The sequence below is a fragment of the Pongo pygmaeus genome, chromosome 2 (assembly GCF_028885625.2).
Source record: "Pongo pygmaeus isolate AG05252 chromosome 2, NHGRI_mPonPyg2-v2.0_pri, whole genome shotgun sequence".
NCBI lineage: Eukaryota > Metazoa > Chordata > Mammalia > Primates > Hominidae > Pongo > Pongo pygmaeus.
The window spans coordinates 151,396,860-151,423,943 of record NC_085930.1 but is presented as its reverse complement, the minus strand read 5'-3'; the positions used below and the strand labels follow the sequence as shown (position 1 = coordinate 151,423,943).

Genomic DNA, 27,084 nt, shown 5'->3' with positions numbered 1-27,084 from the left:
CCTCGGCCTCTCAAAGTGCTGGGATTACAGGCGTGAGCCATTGCGCCCGGCCTATGATTGTTAATTTTAACCAATAAAGCTAACTACAGTAATGTCATTACTTTCATAGTCAAACACCAGGCAACTTCAACAATCTGAAAAATAGCCATGGATTTAAAAACAGCAACATATTGAGCTGTCACAAAGAAACTCCATGGGTATTATTTCCCAAAAGAAACAGACCCAAGCATTCTGATTTAGAATTGTCCATAAATGATGAATATCTGGCTTTCCCAAGTATCCTTCAGATCTTTACTGAATAAAAGAATAGCTAGATTAAAACCAACAGCGTAGAGGGAAAGGAAGAAAGAATTACTAAAAGTTGACTACTGAAAAGATTAAATACCAGTACAGCAAAATCACTATCAATGCACAGCAGTCTAAAGCCACTTAATGTAAGGACAAACATGTTAATAGTTTCAGACCATATGAAGCAAAGTAAAATAATTACATTCTCAATTATTCCAACTAGGGATGGTAAAGTTAAATTATATTCAGATACATTACTTAGTAAGGAATAAAGATTTACATTAAATCTTTCAATGCTTAAAAGGATAAGCTTCAGCTATAAAAATATTCATTTACATTAAAATGTCTTGTAAATAAGGAGTTACCATTTACTTATTCTGCACAAATGGTATGTTATTTGATAAATCAATGGCAGTTATGAGGGAAATAAATGTTTTAAATTATTTTAAAAATACATAGTTATACAAAAAATCCTCACTAGTTTTGCTTTCCAATTTCTCAGATATTTGACGATTCTTTATTAAAAGCTCTTCAATACACATACTTATTACATATTTATGAGATCATTATCTTCCTTCCTACCTTAGAATTTGTCTTCTCAACAATTCCCATACTCTTTCCTTTAAGCTCAGAGTAAAAAAGTTACTTATTTCCTTTCCAAAGCTACATTTTCCACCATAGTATTCTATTTGATGCTCTCCAATCTTTAGAACCCTGGTCCTTCATTTGCAGAAATACCAGTCTCATCTCCCACCTCCCAGAACTTTAAATCCTTCCTCACTCTTTGCTAACTTGCTTACTAGCTCTTTGCTAACTTGACTTAATTCCATCTTTCTTTTACCACTCAAGTTTTCTTCTTCCTTTCACTGTGTCAAACTTTGCAAATCAAAGTGTATCATTTCTCCAATTCTACTGATGCCAGTTTCCAAATCCAATTACTTTTTCTACCTTCTAATTTTTCTTAATTTCTAAGCCAATATGTTAAAAACTATTCTTTTGGCTTTCACAATGTTGTATTATCCTAACTGCCTCTGATATCTTCAACAATTCATTTGGTCTTTAATGAAACTCTTTCCATGTAATGCTCTTTATTAAATGTAGATGTTTCCTTAAGAATGAATCTGCACCAGCCCTTTGCTCTTCTCCATGATTTCACCTACTCTCACAATGGTGATGGGCATTCCCATGGCCATGACTGCTTACTGTATCTCTTTAGCCTGATCTCTCCCTAGAAATATAATGTTCATCTGTGTTTGTCTGATGAGGACTGCCTGATAGCTGCCAAATCAACAAGGATAAAACCAGAATTCACATTCCCTTGCCCCAAGCTTTACTAAGCTTCTGAACTTAATGTTTTCCTTTTTTCCTTCTCCTAGTCACCCACGTTTAAGATTTCCAAATCATCCTGGACTCCTTTTCAATTTCCCACTCCAAATCAAAATATTCACTAAGATTTGTCAATTCCTCACAGCGGTCTCCAACCTTTTTGGCACCAGGGACTGGTTTCATAGAGCAGGTAGGGAGATGGTTTCGGATGAAACTGTTCCACCTCAGATCATCAGGCATTGGTTAGATTCTCATAAGGAGCATGCATCCTAGATCCCTTGCATGTGCAGTTCACAATAGGGTTCGTACTCCTATGAGGATCTAATACCATCGCTGACCTGACAGGAGGCAGAGTTCAGGCAGTAATGGTCACTCACCTGCTGCTTACCTCCTGCTGTGCAGCCCAGTTCCTAATAGACCATGGAACCATATAGGCCATGGACCCATATCTGCCTTTTTCCCCCTCTTCTCATAGCCACTGTTTTTCTTACAGCACTGTTCCAGTTCAAGCCTTAACCTCTTCATATGTAGATTACTACAAAAACTGTTCACATAGGCTATAGCCTCTCCCACTTTCCATTTCCCAATCTATACTAAATTCAGCCACTAGATTCATCTTTCTAAAATACCACTGGACACATCACATCCTTTCTCGAAAATCATGTAATGGTATCCCCTATTATATAAAACCCAAATTCCTTATTCTGGCATTCAAGGCCCTTTGTATCCATTTTGTTTTAATTATTTTTCCTAATTCCTACTACTCCCCAAACCAACTGTTTTGTTCAAAAATGCTAAATCAATTCACTGTCTCAAAAATATACATTGCACATGACTCTGTTTACATCCTTCTCCACATCTCCTGTTCCCTACCTGTCTTTACATGTTTGAGAGTAGATTAGCATAATAGGTAAGACCATGGATTCTGGAGCCAGAACCTAAGTTCAAATTCCAGGTCTGCCATTTACAGAGTGACTTTGGGCAAGTTACTTAACCTTTTTTACCTCAGTTTCCTCTTCTATAAAATGGGGACAATAATAATATCTAGGCCAGGTGCAGTGGCTCGCACCTGTAATCTCAGCACTTTGGGAAGCCAAGGCAGGTGATCACCTGAGGTCAGGAGTTCGAGACCAGCCTGACCAACATGGAGAAACCCTATCTCTACTAAAAATACAAAATTAGCCAGGCGTGATGGTGCATGCCTATAATAATCCCAGCTACTTGGGAGGCTGAGCAGGAGAATCACTTGAACCCAGGAGGCAGAGGTTGCAGTGAGCCGAGATCACGCCATTGCACTCCAGCCTGGGCAACAAGAGCAAAACTCCATCTCAAAAAATAATAATAATAAAATAATATCTAACTCATCCCTGAATTTAATTTGAAGATTAAATTCAAATCCCTATGTTGTGAGGATTAAGTAAGTGAACATATTTAAGGTTCCTGGCAGAGAGTAGTATTATATAAATGTTAGCAATTATTAATATTTCAAGGCTGAGTCAACTGATACTTTTCCAATGAAATCTTTCTTGATAGCCCCAACCTATCCTATATTTCTAAATAATGTATATCAAACCACAAAAGTTTAAACATAAAATAGGGTTTCTCAATAGCAGCACTACTGAAATTTTGGGCCAAATAATTTTTTGTGGGGACTGTCTTGGGTATTGTAGGAGCCTCTACCCACTAGATAACAGTAGTAACCTGCCCTCCACTTGTGAAACCAAAGTATCTTCAGACATTGCCAAATGTCCCCTTATGGTGACAAAATCATTTGGTTGAGAACCACAGATATAGCACAAGATACATGAAAGCTCTTATAAATGCAAAGCAATATAAAATGGTCAAGTATTATTACCACTCAACACTTACCAAATACACCTTTGTATTACTTAATTTACTTGTAATTCATACACACTTTAATTGTCGAATTTGTCTTAAAGATCCTATCACGCAGAACCCATGTTTTACTTATTCATTTCCACAATCACACCCAACCAAAGGCCCTGGACATTTGTGGATTGATAAAATAAGACACAGGTAACCTGGACAGAACACAGTGAACTAGAAAGTGCATGAGATTTGCAATCAGAAGATTATATTCAAATCTTAGTCTTGTCCTTACTAATTTTAGAACTTTGGGAAATTCATTAAAGTCTATGAGCCTCAGTTTTCTAATCTATAAAATGTAACATCTATATAGGTTGACTGTGATGTACAAATGTGATCAAGTATATGAAAGCACCATGTATACTGCAAAACTATTACATGTATATAACCATGTGTAAAAAAGACAAAATTATAATACCATAGTAATTCTTTTACCCAGAATCAGTGTATGAATTTTTTTCTACCCTTATTTTCTAGGTAACTGAAGCTTATGCCTTTAAGTGTTTAATTTTAAAATTTAAACTATTTTGATGGAAGTCTTCTGCTTTTGTGTCTTATAGACACACAAACGCACATACACAAACACACATATATACAGTCTTTCTTCTAAAACAATAGGTACTGAATATAATTTAACTCTTCCTTACTGACTCTGCGCCATTGTTATAAGCCTTAATTATCACCCTAACATACAGCTCCCTCAGAGAATATCACATGTGTAATGCTGTTGACCTCTGTTAAATAGTGTCGGAGGTACCACTCCTCATTTTATTCCACTGCAGCTCTCATGCCCCTTCCATTGTCCCTCAGATTCTCTATGGATTAGAAATTAATTATGTTAAAATGGAAATTAAAATGAGAAAAAATAGACCCTGATGGAGGACTCCTATAACTAAAGTTCATAAATTTAATTTGTAAACTTCATGGCAGCAAACCACTGGGTGCTCAGAGGTATTTTTTACTTACTTTCTGCTTCTCAATTGTGGTCTGGATAGCTGAAGTTGCTGGGTAAGCAATTCTTTTTTTTTACTCCAAACATATATATGGAGACAGTACCACATGTTGTTTTATACATACATACATACATATATATATATAAAATAGCAATGTACATAGAATTACCCTACTTATATTCAGAAAATCTGCTGCGAATGTCTCCTGATGTCACTCAAAAAAAATGTGCCTCATTAAGAAAAAAAAAAAAAAGAGGTAGAATTAATGTGCCAAGTCCCATCATAAGCAAACCAAAAAGGAAAGGAAAATATTATCAAATTTCCTTCAGAATCTCTAGACTGAATTCATTCAAGACTTACACACATGCCTGTTTTTCTACCCAAACTGATATGAAGTAGGAAGGTCTACCTTTTATAGATAGATAAAAATCATTCATCTTTAGATAAAAAAAACATTAAGTTTCAAACAAAAAAATAAAATTTAATAAAACGTAGGAGAAAACCAAAGTCAAACTGAAAACTGTTTTGAGGCAGGAACATTTTGTTGATGTGTCTGTAACTAATACGGGCCAGAAAAAAAACTATTCCTCTGACACTTCCAGAGTATTTGCAATATTTTAGATATATATAATATAAATAGTGTTTATATTATATATATCTAAATTTATATTATATATTATATATATTATATATATCTAAATTTTTATATTATATTTTAGATATATATAATATAAATAGTGTTTATATTATATATATCTAAATCTATATATATAAATCTATTATATAGATTTAGATATATATAATATAAATAGTGTTAACATAGGTAATGAAAACAAAGTCATCTTTAATAAGTCATGTGGGGAAAATGACATTTGGGAGGAAAAAGATAAATCAATTCAAAATATTATACTTTTCAAAAAGTTTTTTTTGGTTTGTTTTTAAAACTTTTAGTGCCTCAAAACCAAATAAAAGATGAAAGACAGAAGGAGAGTAAGAGAGATAAGAAAGAAAAAGAAAGGAAGAAAAGGAGGAAAAAGAAGAAAGGAAACAAGAAGGGAAGAAAGCATGGCATATCTAACAGCACTTAGAAGTTAGTTAACTGGATTAAATTATCTAGCCTTGTACCTGACAACCGTAGTCCAAAAGAAGCTGCAGTATATCCAAGTTTTCGTTTTCAATAGTTATGGTAACAGCATTTCTCCCAAGCACATCTACGCAATTTATGTTCAAGTCACCTGAACTGTTTTCCTCCAAAATCTTTTTAACCATATAATAGTCACCTAAATAACAATATACAAACATAATTTAATATCCATGACATATCAAGTAAGGATGACTGTAAAGAAAAACTTAGCTTGCTGAATTAAAAGACTAAAAGCCTAAACTCATTTTTGTATATGAAAATCTACACAAAGAATGTGAACATTTCCTTGATGAAAATTTATACCTTAATAAAATAATACGTACATCAGCAGCAGACATAAAAAGTAGAAAATTTTTAAATGTACAGAATAAAATAAAAATTATTAGTTTAAAAATAACTGAATGATCATAAGAGGAGAAACTTTTGGAAGATATTTAAAGCAATTTAATAAAGGATGCCCAAAGGCACAGACTGGACGCTAGAAAAATTAGATGGAAAAAGCTTAAAGAATTAAGTTTTATACCTCAAATATACATAGATATTTACTTACACAACATAGTGTTAAAAATGAGATCTAGTAATAAGTAGAGGATATTATAAAGAGGTTTCACAGGAGAAAACATACTTTGGAAAAGCAGTATAAATACATATATATTCAAGGATATGTATAGTAAAGGGAAAGATGTCTGAAAATCCTCTTCCCTACTTCCCACCCTCCCAACACACACACACACCCCATCTCATTTAATGAAGCTGATGAGATTAAATGGCCAGGGAACATTCAGTTCACAAAACTCTTAAGGCAGGACTAGGATTAGTGCCTGACCTGTTAGGAGCAGGCAAACTGCCTTCTGTGTGACTGTAGCCCACAACAAAACAGTTGTCTCATGTGAGGAAATGACAACAATTACAGCAGTAATTATTTTCAGCAAGGCCCCACCGTATTTGTCTGCTGACCAGATGGTACAGGAATATGGGGAATAAATCAAAAGAGAAATGCTAATTAAATAGAGAAAAAAAGCCAAGGGGGGTTTTGCTTGTTTTGTTTCATTTGACTTGTTAAACGATAGATAAATAAGCCATTTTAAGTGATGTGCAAATACAGTTGCTCATTAGAAGTCTATACATAAACAGGGAAAGAACAATCAGCATAGAAAATAGAAAAAGAAATGATTTCATGATACAGAAAAAGAAAATACTGAAACTGGGCTAAATAACTGAGTAAGAAAGACAGGTAACATTTTATTTGTTAAAATTTCAAGTAAATTTGCTACTATTTTTAATCTATGGCCTTAAACTCCCTGCCTCACACATACAACTTCTTTTGAAGGAAGCTGGGTGATAGTTTTCTTGACAACGTATTTCCTTAGGTCCCTCAAGAAGAAAACTAGTCACAAAAAGAAATATTTTCCCCATAGTACTAGTAGTTAATAGTTAGACACAAATGCTCCCTGGGAAAACCTTATCAGACAGACACTTCACAAAGTGATACTCTAAGTCACAAGTTGAACCAATAGTGACCAAAGATAGACCAGTGAAAATTTATCACTATTACTGGAAAGTGACATTTAAAATCTTATTTCAGGTGGCTCTATTTCAACATCTTAGTAGTAGAATGCTACACATAAAAATTCTGGTATACTTTGTTATTGTGATGTGTCCAGGTAAGGAGTAATTTTTTATTTATTCTGCTTAGGACTCATTAGGCTTTCAAATTTTTTTTTTAATTTTTATTTTTTATAGAGATGAGGTCTCGCTATGTTGCCCAGGCTTGTCTCAAATTCCTGGCCTTAAGCAATCCTCTCACCTCGGCCTCCAAAAGTGCTAGGATTATAGGCATGAGCCACCACATCTGGTGTAGGCTTTCTAAATCTAAGGACTTCTACCCTTCATTAATTCTTCAGTATTTTCAGCCATTATCTCTTCAAATATTGCTTCATCTCCGTATTACTTTTTCTCTTGTCAACTTCTATTAGACATTAAGTTAGACCTTCCCATTTCAACATCTGTGTCTCTCAAGATTTCCTGTTTTTCTTTTTTTCCTCTCTCTTTCCTGCATTCTGGGTAATTTCTTCCATATTTCTTCCACTCACTTATTTCTCCTTTAGCTTCCATTCACATTCCTCCTTTAACCCATTCACTGATTTCTTAAAAATTTAATGACTGTATTTTTTATTTGCATAAGTTTTACCGGATTTCTTTCCAACTCTCTTATTTTCTTATGTTTTCATTTCCTTATTTTAACTTTCTCATCATTTTAAACATAATTATTTTATAGTCTCTGTATGACAGTTTAATTATCTGAAAGGAGTATTAATTTGAACCCCAAGACAACAAGAGGCAGGACCATGGTTATGTATTCTTAAAGGAGTCTTATTTTTACCCTTATTCAGAGCCCACAATAACACAAACAAGCTTCTTCGAAGTCTCCATGTGCTGGTAGATTGGTTTTTCTCCTCATCTACCTCTTTGCTGAAGGTACAGTCCTTTAAGGATCCTGGTTTTATGCTTAAATGTTGAATCCAACTCCTCACTTTGTACAGTCTCCAGGCCTTGTAACCTGTTCTCATATGGGCATTAAGACTCAAATCTCTGCAATGCCCAGAACAGTAACTCTTATCCCCACCCATGGAGCAGCCATAGTGTCAGCTCACAAACTCCTGTTTTTCAGTTTTTTCTTCACTTTTGTATCTTGGTGGTTTTCCCTACTTTCTTGAAAGCTCAGCTGTTCATTTAACTGGATGTTCATTATATTTTGGCTATAATTTCTAGGTGATTTGAAGACGAAAGGTTTTCAGATTATCTAATCAACCATATTGCTAGAGACAGAAAAGTAGGAAGAGCTACATAAATAAATCCTTATGACATTTTATAAATTTCAGGTATAGCAAACAGACAAAAATAATTGCTACATGTTTAAAAGTTTAGATTGCTGTTAAAAAGGAAAGTACATTACAAATATCACATATTCCAGCTTTAAAGTTTTTGTTTTGTTTTTAAGACAGAGTCTCGCTCTGTCACCCAGGCTGGAATACAATGGCACCATTTGGCTCACTGCAACCTCTGCGTCCTGGGTTCAAGCGATTCTCCTGCCTCAGCCTCCTGAGTAGCTGGGATTACAGGCGCCTGCCACCATGCCCGGCTAATTTTTGTATTTTTAGTAGAGATAGGGTTTCACCATGTTGGCTAGCCTAGTCTCGAACTCCTGACCTCAAGTGATCTGCCCGCCTTGGCCTCCCAAAGTACTGAGATTACAGACATAAGCCACCGTGCCCAGTCCTAAGGTTTTAAAGATTATTTCTATTGTAGTCAAGGAGCTATGCAAGAAAGAAAGAAAATCCCTAAAAATCAAAACCAAATAAATAAATAATTTTCATCCCTAAAAATAAAAAGTTCCACCCTGCTACAGCTAACACAGTCATGCAAATGAAAAATCACGTTATAGTCACAGAACCTATAGGAAACCTAGAGTGGTTGCTAAGCATTTCAGAGAAGTTTATATCTGCAATTCATTTAAAACAATGTACTATGTCAAAAAAAAAAAAAAAAGACCAGAACAGTCTTAATTTTTAGGATGAGTATATATGTAAAAAGAGGTTAGAAAACTTAAAATAGCAAGAAGCTAGTTATAGAACAAGGATTACAATTCAAAATGCCTGTGTATGACAGACAAAAATATAAATGCCATTCATTTTATACTGAAGTTGCTTTCAAGAGTTACATCTTTTGTCTTTTAAAATATAACACATAGAAGGAAGTGCAACATACATAATCTGTTTACTTTTTTGGCTAGATGGTAGTCTTTTTCAGTGAAGGAAAAAGAAACCATTTTCAATCAATTCCACAGGGAATATACCAATTCAACAGCACGTGTTCTTAGCCCCCTCTCTAAAATATCTCCCATAATCTACTTGTCTCCATGTATACTGCTACCCGCAGTCCAAACCCCCATGATCTTCCTCCTGCACTCTGCAATAGCCTCTTAACTAACACAGCTGCTGACCAAGATTCTCTCCTTAACCAAAGTCTAGTCAGGCTTTTCTGAGCCCTTCTCCACAAGGCCTCCACCTTGGCCCATATAAACTTGAACAAAACACTAAGTGTTTCTAACAGCTGAAGGCCGGATCCCTAGGATGACCCTAGCCCCTCTTAAAATGCCTGCCCAAGAAAACTCAAAGCTGACATAAAAATTTACTTTTGTTCCAGCCAACACCTGAAGACAGGGCCCCTATCTCCCAGCCTCCAGGGAGGGTAGGAGCCTAACTCCTTAAGTGCCATTAGCAAACTCAGGTGGGATTCACATGGACCAACTCCTCAAGCCCCATATTTTGTAATTTTTCACTTCCCTGACTCCACTGAGCCCACACTCACCCCCTTCCTTGTTTACTCTTTTCCCTATTGCAACTTATATTACTTATTAATACTTTATACTGTAGCACAGGGGTCAACAAAGTTTTCTGAAAAAGGGTTAGATAGTAAATATTTTAAGCTTTGTGGGCCATGCACTCTCAGTCACAGCTACTCAACTCTGCCCTTTCAACACAAAAGCAGCCATAGACCATATGTAAACAAATGATAGTGGATGTGTTCTAAGAAAATTTTGTTTATGGACACTGAAATTTGAATTTTATAGACTTTTCATGTGTTACGAAATTATTTTTAACCATTTGAAATATAAAATGTTAAAAACCAGTTTTAGCTCCAAGACCTCACAAAACAGGCAGATATGGTCTGTGGCCCATAGTTTGCTCACTCCTGCTCTAGCCTCACCCCTTCAATCCACTCTGCACTCCACAGCTAGAGTTATCGGTTAAAAATTCAAAACAGAGGCCGGGCGCAGTGGCTCATGCCTGTAATCCCAGTACTTTGGGAGGCCGAGGCAGGCGGATCATGAGGTCAGGAGATGGAGACCATCTTGGCTAACATGGTGAAACCCCATCTCTACAAAAAATACAAAAAATTAGCCGGGCATGGTGGGGTGCACCTGTAGTCCCAGCTACTTGGAAGGCTGAGGCAGGAGAATGGTGTGAACCCAGGAGGCGGAGCTTGCAGTGAGCAGAGATCACGCCACTGCACTCCAGCCTGGGCGACAGAGCGAGACTCGGTCTCAAAAAAAAAAAAAAAAAAAAAAATTTCAAAACATATCAAGCTTACAACCTTCGTGATATTTCTATCACACTTAAAATAAAGGCCAAATTTTTACTGTGGCCTACAAAGCCCTATAGGACTTAGTTAGACCTTGTTACCATTCTGAATTCATCTTGTGCCTCTCTACGGCTCAGCCAATGATCATTCCAAACCAATGTTTTCCAAACTGCAGGTTGCAACCCATTAACAGTCATGAAATCAATTTAGTGAGTCCTAACCAGCAATTTAAAAAAAATGAACTAGTATACAAAATACCAGAGTGATCCCATAGATCCTTAGCAACAAATTTACTCTGGTCAACTGTAATAAACCCTTGAGAAATACAATGGAGAAATGTTACAATACTGATTAAGAACAGGTGATTCCACCTCTTCCTCATTAGCATCTCGTTTGATTTTATGGCAAAGAGAGTATTAATGTTGTTCAGTTTAATTTTATATTAACCAAATTTGAAGTTAGTTGTGAAGTGTGAGAGAATTTAATGTCAAAAAATTTGTAAAGCTTTTCAAACCAAGTTTCTGTAACAAACCTGAGTGTGGCAATTGCAACATTCTAACTGAAATATTACAAATGATGCTTAAAACAGAAAGTTTTATTAAGAGGAAAAAGAATGATGATGTGAAAAAATACAAAGACATGATCAAGTTCAGTTGCTGGATCTGGAAATATAAATGACAATACTGATAAAAATGTTAACTGACATCAACCAAACTTCAAATTAGCTTGAACCAAATTTTAAAAAGGAAAAAAAAAAAAAACCCATGCAGACTTTTTACAGTGAAAATGATTTAAAATGTAGCTTTATCAAATGTGCAAAACTTGTATTACAGACCCCAATGTATTTATAACCATATTATTGTAAATGAAACCTTCAAAATTAAAGATACTAAAAAACATGGTAGGCTAAACTGTTTATAACACTTTGAATATTTTTGTAAAAAGACAATTATTACCATAATTTCTTAGTTGCTTATGAATCTTAATGAGGACTATTAATAATAATGAATATCATTTGGCAAAAGAGCAAAGATTCACACTGCTGCTGGAAATTATACTATAGCACAGAAGGTAATGCTGATTTTTTCATAGTAAATCAGTTGATAAAGATTATAAACAGCATATTCTTAACTCTATTAGAAGAATAGTCAAAAGCAATGTTTATTTTGTAGTTAGAGTCTGATAAATGACATGAGATCCCATTCACAATGCTGCTGTGAGTTGTTTAAAACTTTTAGTTTATATCAGGTTGTTGCAACACAGTCTCAGAAAGGATTTATTGTGTTGCTTAAATTTAATCTCATATACATTTGAATTATACATATTTATAAAACTAGAAAAATATATTACTGGCCAATATGTTAATCTAGAAAAACATACTTTTAAAAATTAACAGAAGCTATTAATAACAGTGCCAGTCACCCCCACTTTATACATAACAAAGCTTTGGCATCCAAAGAAATCTGAGTCTCATGACTATATTGATACAGTGCTGGAATTCTTTTAGTCCTTATCATTCATCTAGGCTCCTAAAAGTCATTACTTAATCACATCTTAGTGATAACTTTTGAAATCCTCATTACCTATTCAACTACTGATCTTACATCTTAAATTTCTCAGTATCATTAAATTTAGAAGAGTTAGCAATGAAGAAGATATTTAGAGCACTGGCAGCAAGGTAGAAGAAGAATTATTAGGTTACAATAATACCTATATAATAAAATTTAATCTTTTCACATGCTTCCTCCAAGTCTGTATACAAGGTATAGCTAGGAGTCTGGCTTGGGTTACATTTTTTTTTAACTGCCCAGATAAAAGACTGACTCTGTACAAGTAATATCCCATCCTCCAAACTACATATAGGCCATTTAAGTTAAATTGAGCACTTGCTTCTTCCCTTCAGACAGATATATTTCATACAAACATACTTTTGTTTCCTTACTTCTCACTAGAGCACAAGAGAGCGTCTCCATTAAAGAATATTCTCCTAAAGGATAGGGATGTACTCAGTACTTTCTTGATAAAGCACTTTCGCAGTGCCTTAACACAATTAACAGCTTGATAAGTATAGTTTGATTGTGACTTACAGAAAAAGAGCAGCAAAGCTGCGTGATCACTATAAAGAATTACCAGTATCATAGAACTACCAGGCAGCTAGCTGCTGAATTACTAGTCTGTTAGAGATAAATTATCCACTAAGATTTTCGCAATTTGAGTCTTGTTGCTGTTGCTAAAGTATCCCTGAACCGTTCCCCATGGCAATGTTTTTCAACTATTACATTATAAAACTTCGGTTATTTGAAAAGCTTTCCTATATAAAGTACATAAATGCCATGTCTATGATGATTTGTGAAATGTTTATAGAATGCTGCCTACAATACCCTCTTTACCTCTCATTTCTGCAAAGTTTTTTCCTCACAGCACATACCTCCTTACATTAGGTGCCCCATTGTCAACATAACACTTCACACCAATACTCAGTACTCTGCATTTTTTGTTTCTTCCCACCACCATCCTCTCTAATACCAGACTTCAAAATCTCTTCTCAAATAAGTAAAAAAAATTTAAAGGCCCATTATTATATAAATAACGTGTTTAAAAAACAGCAGCTTAATATTACTTCTCTCAGAAATGTTGCACTTTTTTCTTCTGACTCTGGCTTCTCTCTGGAGTTGCACATTTTTAAAGCATCCTTAGCCCAAAGGTACACAAAGCTTATGGAGAAAGTCAGTCATCAGGCCAGGCACGGTGGCCCACGCCTATAATCCCAGCACTTTGGGAAGCCGCGGCGGGTGGATCACTCGAGGTCGGGAGTTTGAGACCAGCCTGGCCAACATGGTGAAACCCCGTCTCTACTAAAAATACAAAAAAATTAGCCGGGCGTGGTGGTGGGCACCTGTAATCCCAGCTACTCAGGAGGCTGAGGCAGGAGAATCGCTGGAATCCGCGAGGCGGAGGTTGCACTGCACTCCAGCCTGTGCAACAAGAGAAACTCCATCTCACAAAAAAAAAAAAAAAAAGAAAAGAAAAAAAGAAATACAGTCATCAAAACATTTTTCCTTACAACATAGCAAATCTTACCACAAAGGTGACACAGGACACTGAGACTAGGCTGAGCCCAGTGATAAAGGTGAAAACCTGCCCTCTCCATCCCTCCCCCTAACCCCATGCTGAAATTTCAAGAAGGGGCTTCTGACTCATTTACTGCACATTAGATTTCCTGAAAATACTCTCCATGGAGAGTTGGCAGGGACTGAATCATTTCATACTTTCTTTCCTGCACATGAACTGATTAATGATCATCGCAAATCAAACAGTTTATGCAGGTTTATATTTACAAATATATACTAAAAGCTACCATCTACTCAACAGGTTTTTTTTTTGAGGAAAATTAACATGAACTACACTTATTTTAGGTGTTTTCTAAATAAACTTATCTACCCTTTCTCCTGTTAACAGACCTGAGGGACACCATAGGTGCCTACAAATAAAAGAGGCTCATTATGACACTAATTCTCAATGAGAGAGGACAAAGCCATGGCTGTAAGAATCTCTACTTAATTTTTCATAAAACAACATATTTATAGTCAGCTCCTGTTTCAATTAAGTTTTACCTCTGAATTATAGCTTTCTATCTCTAGAAAGAACATGAGTGTACTTTCTGAGAATTTTATCTGGGGGGCTTAGACTTCACTTTATATATTGCTGGCACAGTAACTTTCAATTAAGGTTTTCCTTTACAAAGAAAGGATTCAATGTTACCTCTGAGATGATCCTCACCCACTATGAAGATCACCAACAGCCATTACTAAGTGGCCACTACCTAGATCAGCAGTTGCCTAAATCTACTGAACTTATTTACATAAAAGCCAGCTATCACAAACTATAAATCTTTTCCTTTTCTCTTTCCTACATTTTTTGTGTACTCTTTAATCTGTACACATCTTTCAAAGGGCCACCCATCCACTAACACACATATCCATCTCATCTCCACAATTTTTGCTTTAGGAATTCCTCAATTTTTCCTAAGAAGAATATGTTATGAACATTTTGCATATGTAGAACAAGAATGCTACATGAAAAGAATGAGACACTCTAGAACACCATAGATACTCTAGAGTTGATTTACTCTGGTGCTACTGAAGTACCATGCTTGCTTTTTACCCTTCATTGAACAAATGTAATACACACAAATCAAGGTTTATAAAGCATCCATACAAAGAAAATATAATTTCAGCTACTAAGTCCAAATATGGATGTGTCTTTTCTGACACAAATGATGTTCACTCATTCACCTACAACCAGATCTATATAACGTAGTGGTTAAGAGTGCAGGCTCAAGATAAATGCCAGTTCTACTATTTTCTAACCAATGTAACCTTGGGCAAAGTAATTTTAAAATTTTGCTAAGCCTCATTTTCCTCATCTACAAATTGAGGACAACAACAGATCTGCCTCATGGGGTTGTGGGGTTTAAATGAAATCCTCTATTGAAAAGCATGAACACTCGACCCCAATAGCTGCTTTAGTGAATGTTTAACATTTGGTCTGAGGAAGGCTCTAATGTAATGGTGGAAGCCATAGCTACTTCAGGAAATTGTTCACTTTTAGATTGGTTTAGGTAACATTTTTAAAAGTTTAACAATATTAGCGAATACAAACATGTAATCAAAAGAATATTCCTATAACTCAAAGTTACTTTTTAAATGTAAATGTACCCCATAAGTTCATGTAAGAATTATGCTATTTTTCCAAATCTAACTCAAGAAATTGTTTAGACATACCTGAAACAGAAAATTCCTATTTTAGCTCACTTGTTTTAAAAATTTCTAACTTATATATGGGGAAAAGATGCATATTTAGTTTCCACCCTATCCCCCCAAAGCCAAGTCTCTCATCTCAATTATGTTATAAAATAAAAAACTGACAAAGAATATCAAGGTATTTCACCTGGTACTACTACATAGGCTATACAACTATCATAAATTAAAACTCTCTTTTGTTTGAGATATGTCATGCAATAATCCTAAATATACACAATGCACAAATACTTCTTCAGCCATATTCCATTGATATTTCTCTGTCCTCAGTTTGACAGGAATACCAAATTTCCTTTCTTGACATACTTTGTTTGCTTTAAAATAACCATTGCACAGTGAGCTGGAATACATGGAGCCAGCACTTACTCATTTTAGTACAACACAATCTTTTCCCCTTCCTCTCTCAGAACTTTTGAGGGAAGAGAACTCAGGCAGCCCACTCCAGCAATACTAAATAATTTTACATAATCCGCAGACCCTATTTTTGTGACGTTGTAGATATATATTCTGTTTCTTTACATCTCAAAGACTGCTCAAAGTTGTGTCCATGGTGTACTTTAACAATATTATTAATATTGCTTTCATAATATTATTTAATACTATTACATAAGAACATAAAAGTGGCTCAACCACAGACATAGGTGGAGTTTGTTTATATGTCAATTGTTTTCAAAAAATCATGTAAATAAAATCCTATTTCAAAAGCAGTAGGAGAGGTTAGGAAGGCTGTCATTTATTAATTACACATTCACACATACAAACAAAAAAAAATCCTCTGTAGTTAGTCTTTTCATAGTGTAAACTGCCCTTTGGGTTTGTTCCAGAAGTTTGCATGTTTCTAACAGAGTTTTCCTAAGTGTACAGCCATATAAATTTGGAAAAAGAAAAATTTTAGTGTTTCCATGTAGGAAACAAAAGCAGTCTTAGGGCAATCAATTTCCTATCCCTTTTGTTATATGCATCATTACAAAGGATGATTGCGTGACATGGCCTTAATATGGCCATAAAAATGATTAACTTCTAGACTAAAAAAAGGAAAACGCGCTAAATATATTCCACATATTTTTGCCTTGTAATTCCTGCAATTATTTTTCACTATATTTATCTCCCAAAGAAAGATCTGGGAGCAATAAATATTTCTCTCCAATAAAAAGCACTAACAATCAAAGGCGTTCCGTAAATCCAGAGAAAGTTTTGGCAACTAAGGCAGAATTTCTTCCGTCCCGTCCTTACTTCATGTATCTCCATTCCGATATTCCGATATTAATGCCAGTCAACAGTCACTGGCTAAAGCACTGGTCAGGTGAAGCTAAATAATAAGAGGGTCTGGTTTTGTTTTTAAGAAAAACAAAAACCAGGTGATGAGAACCCTCCATGCGAGGCATCCTAAGGTAAGGTGACGGAATTTTCCGACTGGAGTGCCTCTCGACTCCCGGAAGGAATGAACTGCGAGCCAGAGAGAAGACCAGGTCATTCATGCGGTCAGTAGCAAGGGCGACGCTAAAACGCTGGGGTCGGGGCTCCCAAGGCGCTACCTAAACCCCGGACCCCAAGGCCAGAGCCACCCCCTACGGTGCCGCGCTCCGAGGGCGCAGCCCCAGCTCCACTCGCCCGCCAGCTCCACACTCACAGGGTAGAGGCGGTGAAGAGAAGACAGCCTGAGGCAGCAGGCGAGGCGGGAAGACACTCGGCGCCTGAGACAGAGGGAATGCCCCGATATAAGTTGAGGCGGGGGAGAGGACTAAAGGTCTGGAGGACAGGGGCGTCCAGAGGAGAAAGGGGCCTAACTCTCACCCTTGTCGCACGCCAGCAAGAAAAGCTTCTCATTCAGCGTATTCTCCTCCTTCACCTCCCGCACATCCTTCAGCGCCATCACCTCGTTCGGCGACGAAGAGGATGGAGAGGAAGGCAGGGAGGAGGAGGAGGCGCCCGAGAGGTCCGTGCTCGGGTACAGGGCCGCCATCATCGCGGCCCATGAAGGTGGCAGGCCAGGAGACGGGGGCGGGGCCCCCACCGGCCCCGACCCCGACCCGGACCCCGACCCCAGCCACGCCCCAGGGCTGGAAAAAGGATGAGTCGTTCCCACTGCTGCCTCGGCTCGAGGCCCGTTGGCCCCGAAGGGCGTCGCCTCCCCTGCGAACCAGCACTCGCCCTCCACTGACAGCCCCAAGTTGGTGGCGGCGCATGCGCGGCCCCGGGGCCAGCGACCCCTCCCCAGCCGCCGGCGCCCCGGCCGAGCCGGTCCGCGCCCGTCCGGGGACGACAGTGTGGCGCGCGCCAGGGCGGCAGCCGCGCACGGGGCCGTGCCAGGAGTCGCAGGGGCCGCGCCTGGGGCGGCCTAGCCCAGGAAGAAGACGAGAGATCTGTGGGAGAGGAGCTCCAAGAGGCGCTTCTGCGCACGTTGGGCTCCAGGGCTGTGGGAACCGCTGGCCCAGCTGCGCTCCGAGGAGATGTTCGCGACTCTGTCCTCACGTCATCCTCTGCTCCTCTGTAGCGACGACACTAGGGAGGAGCCTGCGGCAAGGGAGGGCTTGGGTGGGCGGGGCCTGCGGCAAGGGGGCGTGGATGGGTGGGGCCTGCGGTGGGGACGCACTGGGCTCCTGGAGCCCGCTGCAGCTTCCTTCGCTCTGCGGAGGTGAACCGCAGTCTGAGGAAGACTTCGCTCAATCGTCCCTTTCCACACCCAGGATACTGGTTTAAGGTAATTAAGCAAATATGGAGCAGTATGTTAATTGAGTCTCTGACGACTTAATGTTTAGTCGAAACCCTTTGTGGAATTGTCCAGCTATTTCATATTCTGGTGCCCTATGCTTAAAGCACAATGGAGAGCCCCGCCACACCGCCAGACTCGTGGGTTTGTATGTTGTACTCATTTTAGGCTGGAAATGAACTCTCATTTATAAAGGAGATATATATATATAATTATGTTTAAATAATTTATACAAATATATAAATTTTTATTTCCATATTATTTCCATAGGTTTTTGAGGAACAGGTGGTGTTTGGTTACATGAGTAAGTTCTTTAGTGATGATTTGTGAGATTTTGATGTACCCATCACCGAGCAGTATAAACTGAACCTAATTTTGTAGTCTTTTATCCTTCTCCCCCTTCCCAGCCTTTCCCCCTGAGTCCCGAAAGTCCATTGTGTCATTCCTATGCCTTCGCATCCTCAAAGCTTAGCTCCCACTTGTGAGTGAGAACATACGATGTTTGGTTTTCCATTCCTGAGTTACTTCATTTAGAATAAGAATAATAGTCTCCAATCACATCCAGGTTGCTGCGAATGCCATTTATTCATTCCTTTTTATGGCTGAGTAGTATTCCATCATTATATATATATCACATATATATATATATCACATATATATATATATATCACAGTTTCTTTATCCACTCATTGATTGATGGGCATTTGGGTTGGTTCCACATTTTTGCAATTGCGAATTGTGCTACTGTAAACATGCGTGGGCAAGTATCTTTTTCGTGTAATGACTTCTTTTCCTCTGGGTGGATACCCAGTAGTGGGATTACTGGATCAAATGGTAGTTCTACTTTTAGTTCTTTAAGGAATCTCCACACTGTTTTCCATAGTGGTTGTACTAGTTTACAGTCCCACCAGTAATGTAGAAGTGTTCCCTTTTCACCGCATCCACACCAACAGCAATTATTTTTTGATTTTTTTTATTATGGCCATTCTTGCGGGAGCAGGGTGGTACGGCATTGCAGTTTTGACTTGGAATTCCCTGATCATTAGTGATGTTGAGCATTTTTTCATATGTTTGTTGGCCATTTGTATATATTCTTTTGAGAATTGTCTATTCATGTTTTTTTGTTTTTTCTTGAGACAGAGTTTCGCTCTTGTTGCCCAGGCTGGAGTGCAATGGCGTGATCTTGGCTCACCGCAACTTCCGCCTCCCAGGTTCAAGTGATTCTCCTGCCTCAGCCTTCCGACTAGCTGGTATTACAGGCATGTGCCACCACACCCGGCTAATTTTGTATTTTTAGTAGAGATGGTGTTTCTCCCTGTTGGTCAGGCTGGTCTCGAACTCCAGACCTCAGGTGATCCACCCGCCTCAGCCTCCCAAAGTGCTAGGATTACAAGCATGAGCCACCGCCCCCAGCCCTTTTTATGTTTTTAGCCCAGTTTTTGTTAGGATTGTTTTTTTTTTTTTTTGATTATTTGTTTGAGTTCATTGTAGATTCTGGATAGTAGTCCTTTGTCAGATGTATAGATTGTGAAGATTTTCTCCCACTCTGTGGGTTGTGTGTTTACTCTGTTAACTGTTCCCTTTGCCATGCAAAAGCTCTTTCATTTAATCAAGTCCCAGCTATTTATCTTTCTTTTCATTGCATTTGCTTTTGGGTTCTTGGTCATGAAATCCTTGCCTAAGCCAATGTCTACAAGGGATTTTCCGATGTTATCTTCTAGAATTTTTATAGTTTCAGGTCTTAGATTTAAGTTCTTGATCCATCTTGAGTTTATTTTTGTATAAGGTGAGAGATGCAGATCCAGTTTTATTCTCCTACATGTGGCTTGCCAATAAACCCAGCACCATTTGTTGAGTAGGGTGTCCTTTCCCCCACTTTATGTTTTTGTTTGCTTTGTTGAAAATCAGCTGGCTGTAAGTATATGGGTTTATTTCTGGGTTCTCTATTCTGTTCCATTGGTCTATATGCCTGTTTTTATGCCAGTACCATGCTGTTTTGGTGACAGTAGCCTTATAGTGTAGTTTGAAATCAGGTAATGTGATGTCTCCAGATTTGTTCTTTTTGCTTCACCTTGCATTGGCTATGCAGGCTCTTTTTTGGTTCCATATGGATTTTAGGGTTATTTTTTCTAGTTCTGTGAAGAATGATGGTGGTATTTTGATGGGAATTGCATTGAATTTGTAGATTGCTTTTGGCAGTATGGTCATTTTCACAGTGTTGATTCTACCCATCCATGAGCATGGGATGTGTTTCCATTTGTTTGCCTTGTCTGTGATTTCTTTCAGCAGCGTTTTATAGTTTTCCTTGTAGAGGTCTTTCTCCTTCTTTGTTAGGTATGTTCCTAAGTATTTTATTTTTTTGCAGCTATTGTAAAAGGAATTGAGTTCTTTGTTTGATTCTCAGCTTGGTTGATGTTGGTGTATAGGAGGGCTACTGATGTGTGTACATTAATTTTGTATCCTGAAACTTTGCTGACTTCTTTTATCAGTTCTAGGAGCATTTTGGAGAAGTCTTTAGGGTTTTCTAGATATACAATCATATCATCAGCAAACAGCAACAGTTTGACTGCCTCTTTACTGACTTGGATGCCCTTTCTTTCTTTCTCTTGTCTGATTGCTCTGGATGGGACTTCCAGTACTATGTTGAAGAGGAGTGGTGAGAGTGGGCATCCTTGTCTTGTTCCAGTTGTCAGAGGGAATGCTTTCAACTTTTCCCCATTCAGTATTGTGTTGGCTGTGGGTTTGTTATAGATGGCTTTTATTACATTGTGGTATGTCCCTTGTGTGCCAGTTTTGCTGAGGGTTTTAATCATAAAGGGATGCTGGATTTTGTCAAGTGCTTTTTCTGCATCTGTTAGGATGATCATGTGATTTGTTTTTAATTCTGTTTATGTGATGTATCACATTTATTGACTTGCATATGTTAAACCATTCCTGCATCCTTGGTATGAAACCCACTTGATCATGGTGGATTATCTTTTTGATATGTTGTTGGATTCAATTCGCTAGTATTTTGTTAAGGATATTTACATCTATGTTAATCTGGAATATTGGTCTGTAGTTTTTTTTTTTTTTTTTTGGTTATGTTCTTTCCTGGTTTTGGTATTAGAGTGATACTGGCTTCATAGAATGCCTTAGGGAGGATTTCCTCTTTCTGTATCTTGTGGAATAGTGACATTCTTCTTTAAATGTCTGGTAGAATTCAGCTGTGAATCTGGTCCTGGACTTTTTTTGTTGGTAATTTTTTTTATTACCATTTCAATCTTGCTGCTTGTTATTGGTCTGTTCAGAGTATCTAATTCTTCCTGATTCAAGCTAGGTGGGTTGTATCTTTCCAGGAATTTATCCATCTCCTCTAGGTTTTCTAGTTTATGTGTGTAAAGGTGTTCATAGTAGCCTTGAATGATCTTTTGTATTTCTGTGGTGTCAATTGTAATATCTTCCATTTCATTTCTAATTGAGCTTATTTGGATTTTCTCTCTTCTTTTCTAGATTAATCTTTTTAATGGTCTATCAATTTTATCTTTTCAAAGAACTAGCTTTTTGTTTCTTTTTTCTTTTTTTTTTTTTTTTTTGTGATGGAGTCTCGCTCTGTCGCCCAGGATAGAGTGCAGTGGCGCAATCTCAGCTCACTACAAGCTCCGCTTCCCGGGTTCATGCCATTCTCCTGCCTCAGCCTCCTGAGTAGCTGGGACTACAGGTGCCCGCCACCACGCCGGGCTAATTTTTTGTATTTTTTTAGTAGAGACGGGGTTTCACTGTGTTAGCCAGGATGGTCTCGATGTCCTGACCTTGTGATCTGCCCGCCTTGGCCTCCCAAAGTGCTGGGATTACAGGCGTGAGCCACTGCGCCCGGCCTATTTCATTTGTCTTTTGTATTTTTTTTTTCCATTTCAATTCCATTTAGCTCTGCTCTGATCTTATTTCCTTTCTTCTGCTGGGTTTGGGTTTGGTTTGTTCTTGTTTCTCTAGTTTCTTGAGGTATGACTTTAGATTGTCTATTTGTGCTCTTTCAGACTTTTTGATGTAGGCATTTAAGGCTATGAGCTTTCCTCTTAGCACCACCTTTGCTGTATCCCAGAGGTTTTGGTAAGTCATGTCACTATTGTTGTTCAGTTTGAAAAATTTTTAAATTTCCATCTTGATTTCATTTTTGACCCAGTTGTCATTCAGGAGCAGGTTATTTAATTTCCATGTATTTGCATGGTTTTGAAGGTTCCTTTTGGAGTTGATTTTCAGTTTTAAGTTTTATTCCACTGTGGTCTGAGAGAGTGCTTGATATAATTTTAATATTCTTAAATTTATTGTGATTTGTTTTGTGGCCTATCATATGGTCTATCTTGGAGAAAGTTCCACGTGCTGATGAATAGAATGAATATTCTGCAGTTGTTTGGTAGAATGTTATATAAACATGTTAAGTCCATTTGTTCCAGGGTATAGTTTAAATCCATTGTTTCTTTGTTGACTTTCTGTCTTGATGACCTGTCTAGTGCTGTGAGTGGAGTATTGAAATCCCCCACTATTACTGTGTTGCTGTCTATCTCATTTCTTAGGTCTGGTAGTAATTGTCTTATAAACTTGGGAGCTCCAGTGTTAAGTGCATATATATTTAGGATTGTGATATTTTCCTATTGGACAAGGCCTTTTGTCATTATGTAATGTCCCTCTGTCTTTTTTAACTGCGGTTACTTTAAAGTTTGTTTTGTCTGTTGTAAAAATAGCTATTCCTCCTTGCTTTTGGTGTCGATTTGCATGGAATGTCTTTTTCCACCCCTTTACCTAAAGTTTATGTGAATCCTTATGTGTTAGGTGGGTCTCTTGAAGGCAGCAAATAGTTTGTTGGTGAATTCTTATCCATTCTGCAATTCTGCATCTTTTGAGTGGAGCATTTAGACTATTTACATTCAATGTTAGTATTGAGATATGAGGTGCTTTTCCATTCATTGTGCTATTTGTTGCTTGTATACCTTGGGTTTTTTTTTTTTAATTGTATTTTTGTTGTATAGGTCCTGTGAGATTGATGCTTTAAAGAGGATCTGTTTTGATGTGATTCCAGGATTTTTTTCAAGATTTAGAGCTCCTTTTAGCAGTTCTTGTAGTGCTGGCTTGGTAGTGGTGAATTCTCTCTGCATTTGTCTGAAAAAAACTGTATCTTTCCTTCATTTATGTAGCTTAGTTTCACCAGATACAAAATTCTTGGGTGATAATTGTTTTGTTTAAGGAGACTGAAAATAGGGCCCCAGTCCCTTCTGGCTTGTAGGGTTTCTTCTGAAAAATCTGCTGTTAATCTGATAGATTTTCCTTTATGGGTTACCTGGTGCTTTTGCCTCACAGCTCTTAAGATTCTTTCCTTCATTTTAACTTTTGATAACCTCATGACAATGTGCCTAGGCAATGATCTTTTTGCGATGAGTTTCCCAGGCGTTCTTTGAGCTTCTTGTATTTGGATGTCCAGGTCTTTAGCAAGGCTGAGGAAGTTTTCCTCAATTATTCTCCCAAATATGTTTTCCAAACTTTTAGATTTCTCTTCTTCTTCCACAAGAATGCCAATTATTCTTAGGTTTGGTTGTTTAACATAATCCCAGACTTCTTGGAGGCTTTGTTCATTTTTTCTTTATTCTTTTTTCTTTGTATTTGTTGGATTGGATCAATTTGAAAACCTTGTCTTCGAGCTCTGAAGTTCTTTCTTTTGCTTGTTCGATTCTATTGCTGAGACTTTCCAGAGCATTTTGCATTTCTCTAAGTGCATCCATTGTTTCCTGAAGTTTCGATTGTTTTTTATTTATGCTGTCTATTTCACTGAAGTTTTCTCCCCTCATTTTTTTGTTGTTGTTATTGTTGTTGTTTCTTTTTTTTAGTAGAGACGGGGTTTTGCCATGTTGCTCGGGCTGGCCTTGAACTCCTGGCCTCAAATGATCGACCCACCTCAGCCTCCCAAAGTGCTAGGATTACAGGTATCAGCCACCATGCCTAGTCTCCCCATATTTCCTCTATTTTTTTTTTATTTCTTTAAATTGGGCTTCACCTGTCTCTGGTGCCTCTTTGATTAGCTTAATAACTGACTTGAATTCTTTTTCAGGTAAATCAGGGATTTCATCTTGGTTTGGATCCATTGCTGGTGAGCTAGTGTGATTTTTTGGGGGGTGTTAAAGAGCCTTGTTTTGTCATATTACCAGAATTGTTTTTCCGGTTCCTTCTCATTTGGGTAGTCTATGTCTGATGGAAGGTCTAGGGCTCAAGGCTGCTGTTCAGATTCATTTGTCCCATGAGGTGTTCCCTTGATGTAGTACTCTCCCCCTTTTCCTAGGGATGTGGCTTCTTGAGAGCCAAGCTGTAGTGATTGTTATCTCTCTTCTGGATCTAGCCACCCAGCAAGTCTATCAGGCTCTGGGCTGGTACTGGGGGTTGTCTGCACTGAGTCCTATGATGTGAACCATCCGCAGGTCTCTCGAGGCTGTGTGTGTGTGTGTGTGTGTGTGTATTTATTTTTTTGAGACGGAGTCTTCCTCTGTCACCAGGCTGGAGTGCAAGTGGTGTGATCTTGGCTCACTGCAACCTCTGCCTCCCGGGTTCAAGTGATTCTCCTGCCTCAGCCTCCTGAGTAGCTGGGACTACAGGCGTGCACCACCACGCCCAGCTAATTTTTGTATTTTTAGTAGAGACAGGGTTTCACTACATTGGCCAGGATGATCTCAATCTCTTGATCTCGTGATCTGCTCACCTTGGCCTCCCAAAGTGCTGGGATTACAGATGTGAGCCACTGTGCCTGGCCTTTTTTTCTTTTTTTTTTTTTTTTTTTTGAGATGGAGTCTCACACCGTCATTCTGGCTGGAGTGCAATGGCGCAATCTCGGCTCACTGCAACCTCTGCCTCCCGGGTTCAAGCAATTCTCCTGCCTCAGCCTCCCGAGTAGCCGGGATTACAGGTGCCCGCCACCATGCCCAGCTAATTTTTTGTATTTTTAGTAGAGACGGGGTTTCACCGTGTTGATCAGGCTGGTCTTGAACTCCTGACCTCGTGATCTGCCCACCTCAGCCTCCCAAAGTGCTGGGATTAGAGGCATGAGCCACCACGCCCGGCCGAGTCTGTATATTTTTTAACAACCAGTTTGTGATCTGAAATTGGCATAAGATTCCTATTGTCACACATGTGTTTGCAATTAATTCAAAGGTATGGACATGTAACTATTGGATAAGTTTGTTGTCACGTTTATGAATCTGATTTTAAAAGACGGATCTGTTATTTGGGCAAGAGTTGAATGAAGCTCCGTAAGTGCTCCTTCCCTCCTCTCTTTCTCCCAGAGGGTCTTGCTGTTTGGCCCAGGCTGGAGTGTGGTGGCACGATCATAGCTCATTGCAGCCTCAACCTTCTGGGCTCCAGCAATCCTCCCATCTCAATTTCCCAAGTAGCTGGAACCAGAAGCGCATGCCACCACACCTGGCTAACTTTTTAAATTTTTTTTGTAGACAAGGGGTCACACTATGTTGTCCAGGCTGGCCTTTGAACTCCTAGGTTCAAGTGCCGCCGCCCACCTTGGCCTCCCAAAGTGCTGGAATTACAGGCATGAGTCATCGTACCCTGCCAAATAATTTATTTTTAACCAAACTTTTAAAGTATTATAACCATTATAGAGTTGCTATTGTCTTCTGCTTTTAAAAGGTAATGGAGGAGAAACTGGAAATTTCGCCTCTTGAATAATTCCTGTTGCTTCCCATAATCATATAGAAAACTCTAAATTGTGCCTTTAAAGTTTTAGGTTTTTAAGAGAATACATAAATTTACTTCGGAGTGTCTTATATTTGGGGGAAATACTCCCTATCCTGTTCAGGCTGGTATGTTCCATCCCTGTCTCAGCCAACACTTTAACTCCCGAAATTTCCTAAATACAACTTTCTCATAATTCAAAAGTCTTTGTTAGATCTTTTCTAAGAGGCCTTAGCAGACCGTCTTTCCAAACATTTTCATGTATTTACTTCAAAACAGTTGATAATCTATTGAGTTTGTTTTCTGTCTTATCCCTAGTAGATGGTAAATCTTCCTCATTTTGTAATGTTTAATACAGTTCCAAGTTTATTTCGTGGAATGTCAAGATTGTTCCTTGTAAATTTCTGGCCAGTGAACAGTGGCACATATTTGTATTTATGTGTGTGTGCTTATACTCTCTGTAGTGCAGCACAATTTTTAGTTAGTAGCAGAAAAACACTAACTCTGATGTACCCAAAACTTCGTGTTTGAGGGAAAAAATTTAGATGGCTCAGAACTATGTCGCACATGTGATATAGCAGGAGAGCAAGCGAGATAGAGCGCAATGTAGATATAGCTTCACTTCAATCCGAGGCATTTGCAAGTTGCTGGACTTAGATGATTCTTTATCCAGAGGACTCCCATAGGGGCTGGATTAATTTCTAAGACTGGGGAATCCCAGCCTACTTTGGTAGATAATCCTAGGAGGCCTTTCAAAGTGCTGGGGGTCGGGGGGCTGTTCCTACTTCAAACTAAGCCAGTGTTGCAACTGCACCCTGTTCTTCAGAAGTCTTTTTGGATCATCTCAGCTGCAGAAATCCTCTCTTACCTCTCTGATACACTTTTTGTTAAGAGACAGCATCTTGCTGTGTCACCCAGGCTGGAGTGCAATGGTGCAATCATAGCTCATCATAGTGTCAAAATCCCAGGCTCAAACAATCCTTCCACCTCAGCCTCCCGAGTAGCTAGGACTACAGGTGCACACCACCACACCCATCTAATTAAAAAAAAAAAAAATTGAGGACTGGGCCCAGTGGCTCATGCCTGTAATCCCAGCACCCTGGGAGG

At 38.3% G+C, this 27,084-nt stretch overlaps 1 protein-coding gene across 7 annotated transcripts in view; it reads right to left on the bottom strand.

Moving 5' to 3' along the window:
• The window catches only part of TRPC1 (transient receptor potential cation channel subfamily C member 1), an 80,832-nt gene extending 62,771 nt beyond the window's left edge, over nt 1-18,061 (bottom strand). For 3 of the 7 annotated variants that reach the window (XM_054481246.1, XM_054481247.1, XM_054481249.1), the window contains exons 1-2: nt 17,358-18,061; nt 5,580-5,734 (exon numbers count right to left, since the gene is read on the bottom strand). In XM_054481246.1, coding sequence (XP_054337221.1) covers nt 5,580-5,734; nt 17,358-17,529 — 327 coding nt within the window. In that variant the 5' untranslated portion in view covers nt 17,530-18,061. The remainder of the gene's footprint in view (nt 1-5,579; nt 5,735-17,357) is intronic. The other 4 variants (XM_063662275.1, XM_054481248.2, XM_063662276.1 and 1 more) reach the window with 3 other exon arrangements.
• Between the last annotated feature and the right edge of the window lie 9,023 nt (nt 18,062-27,084).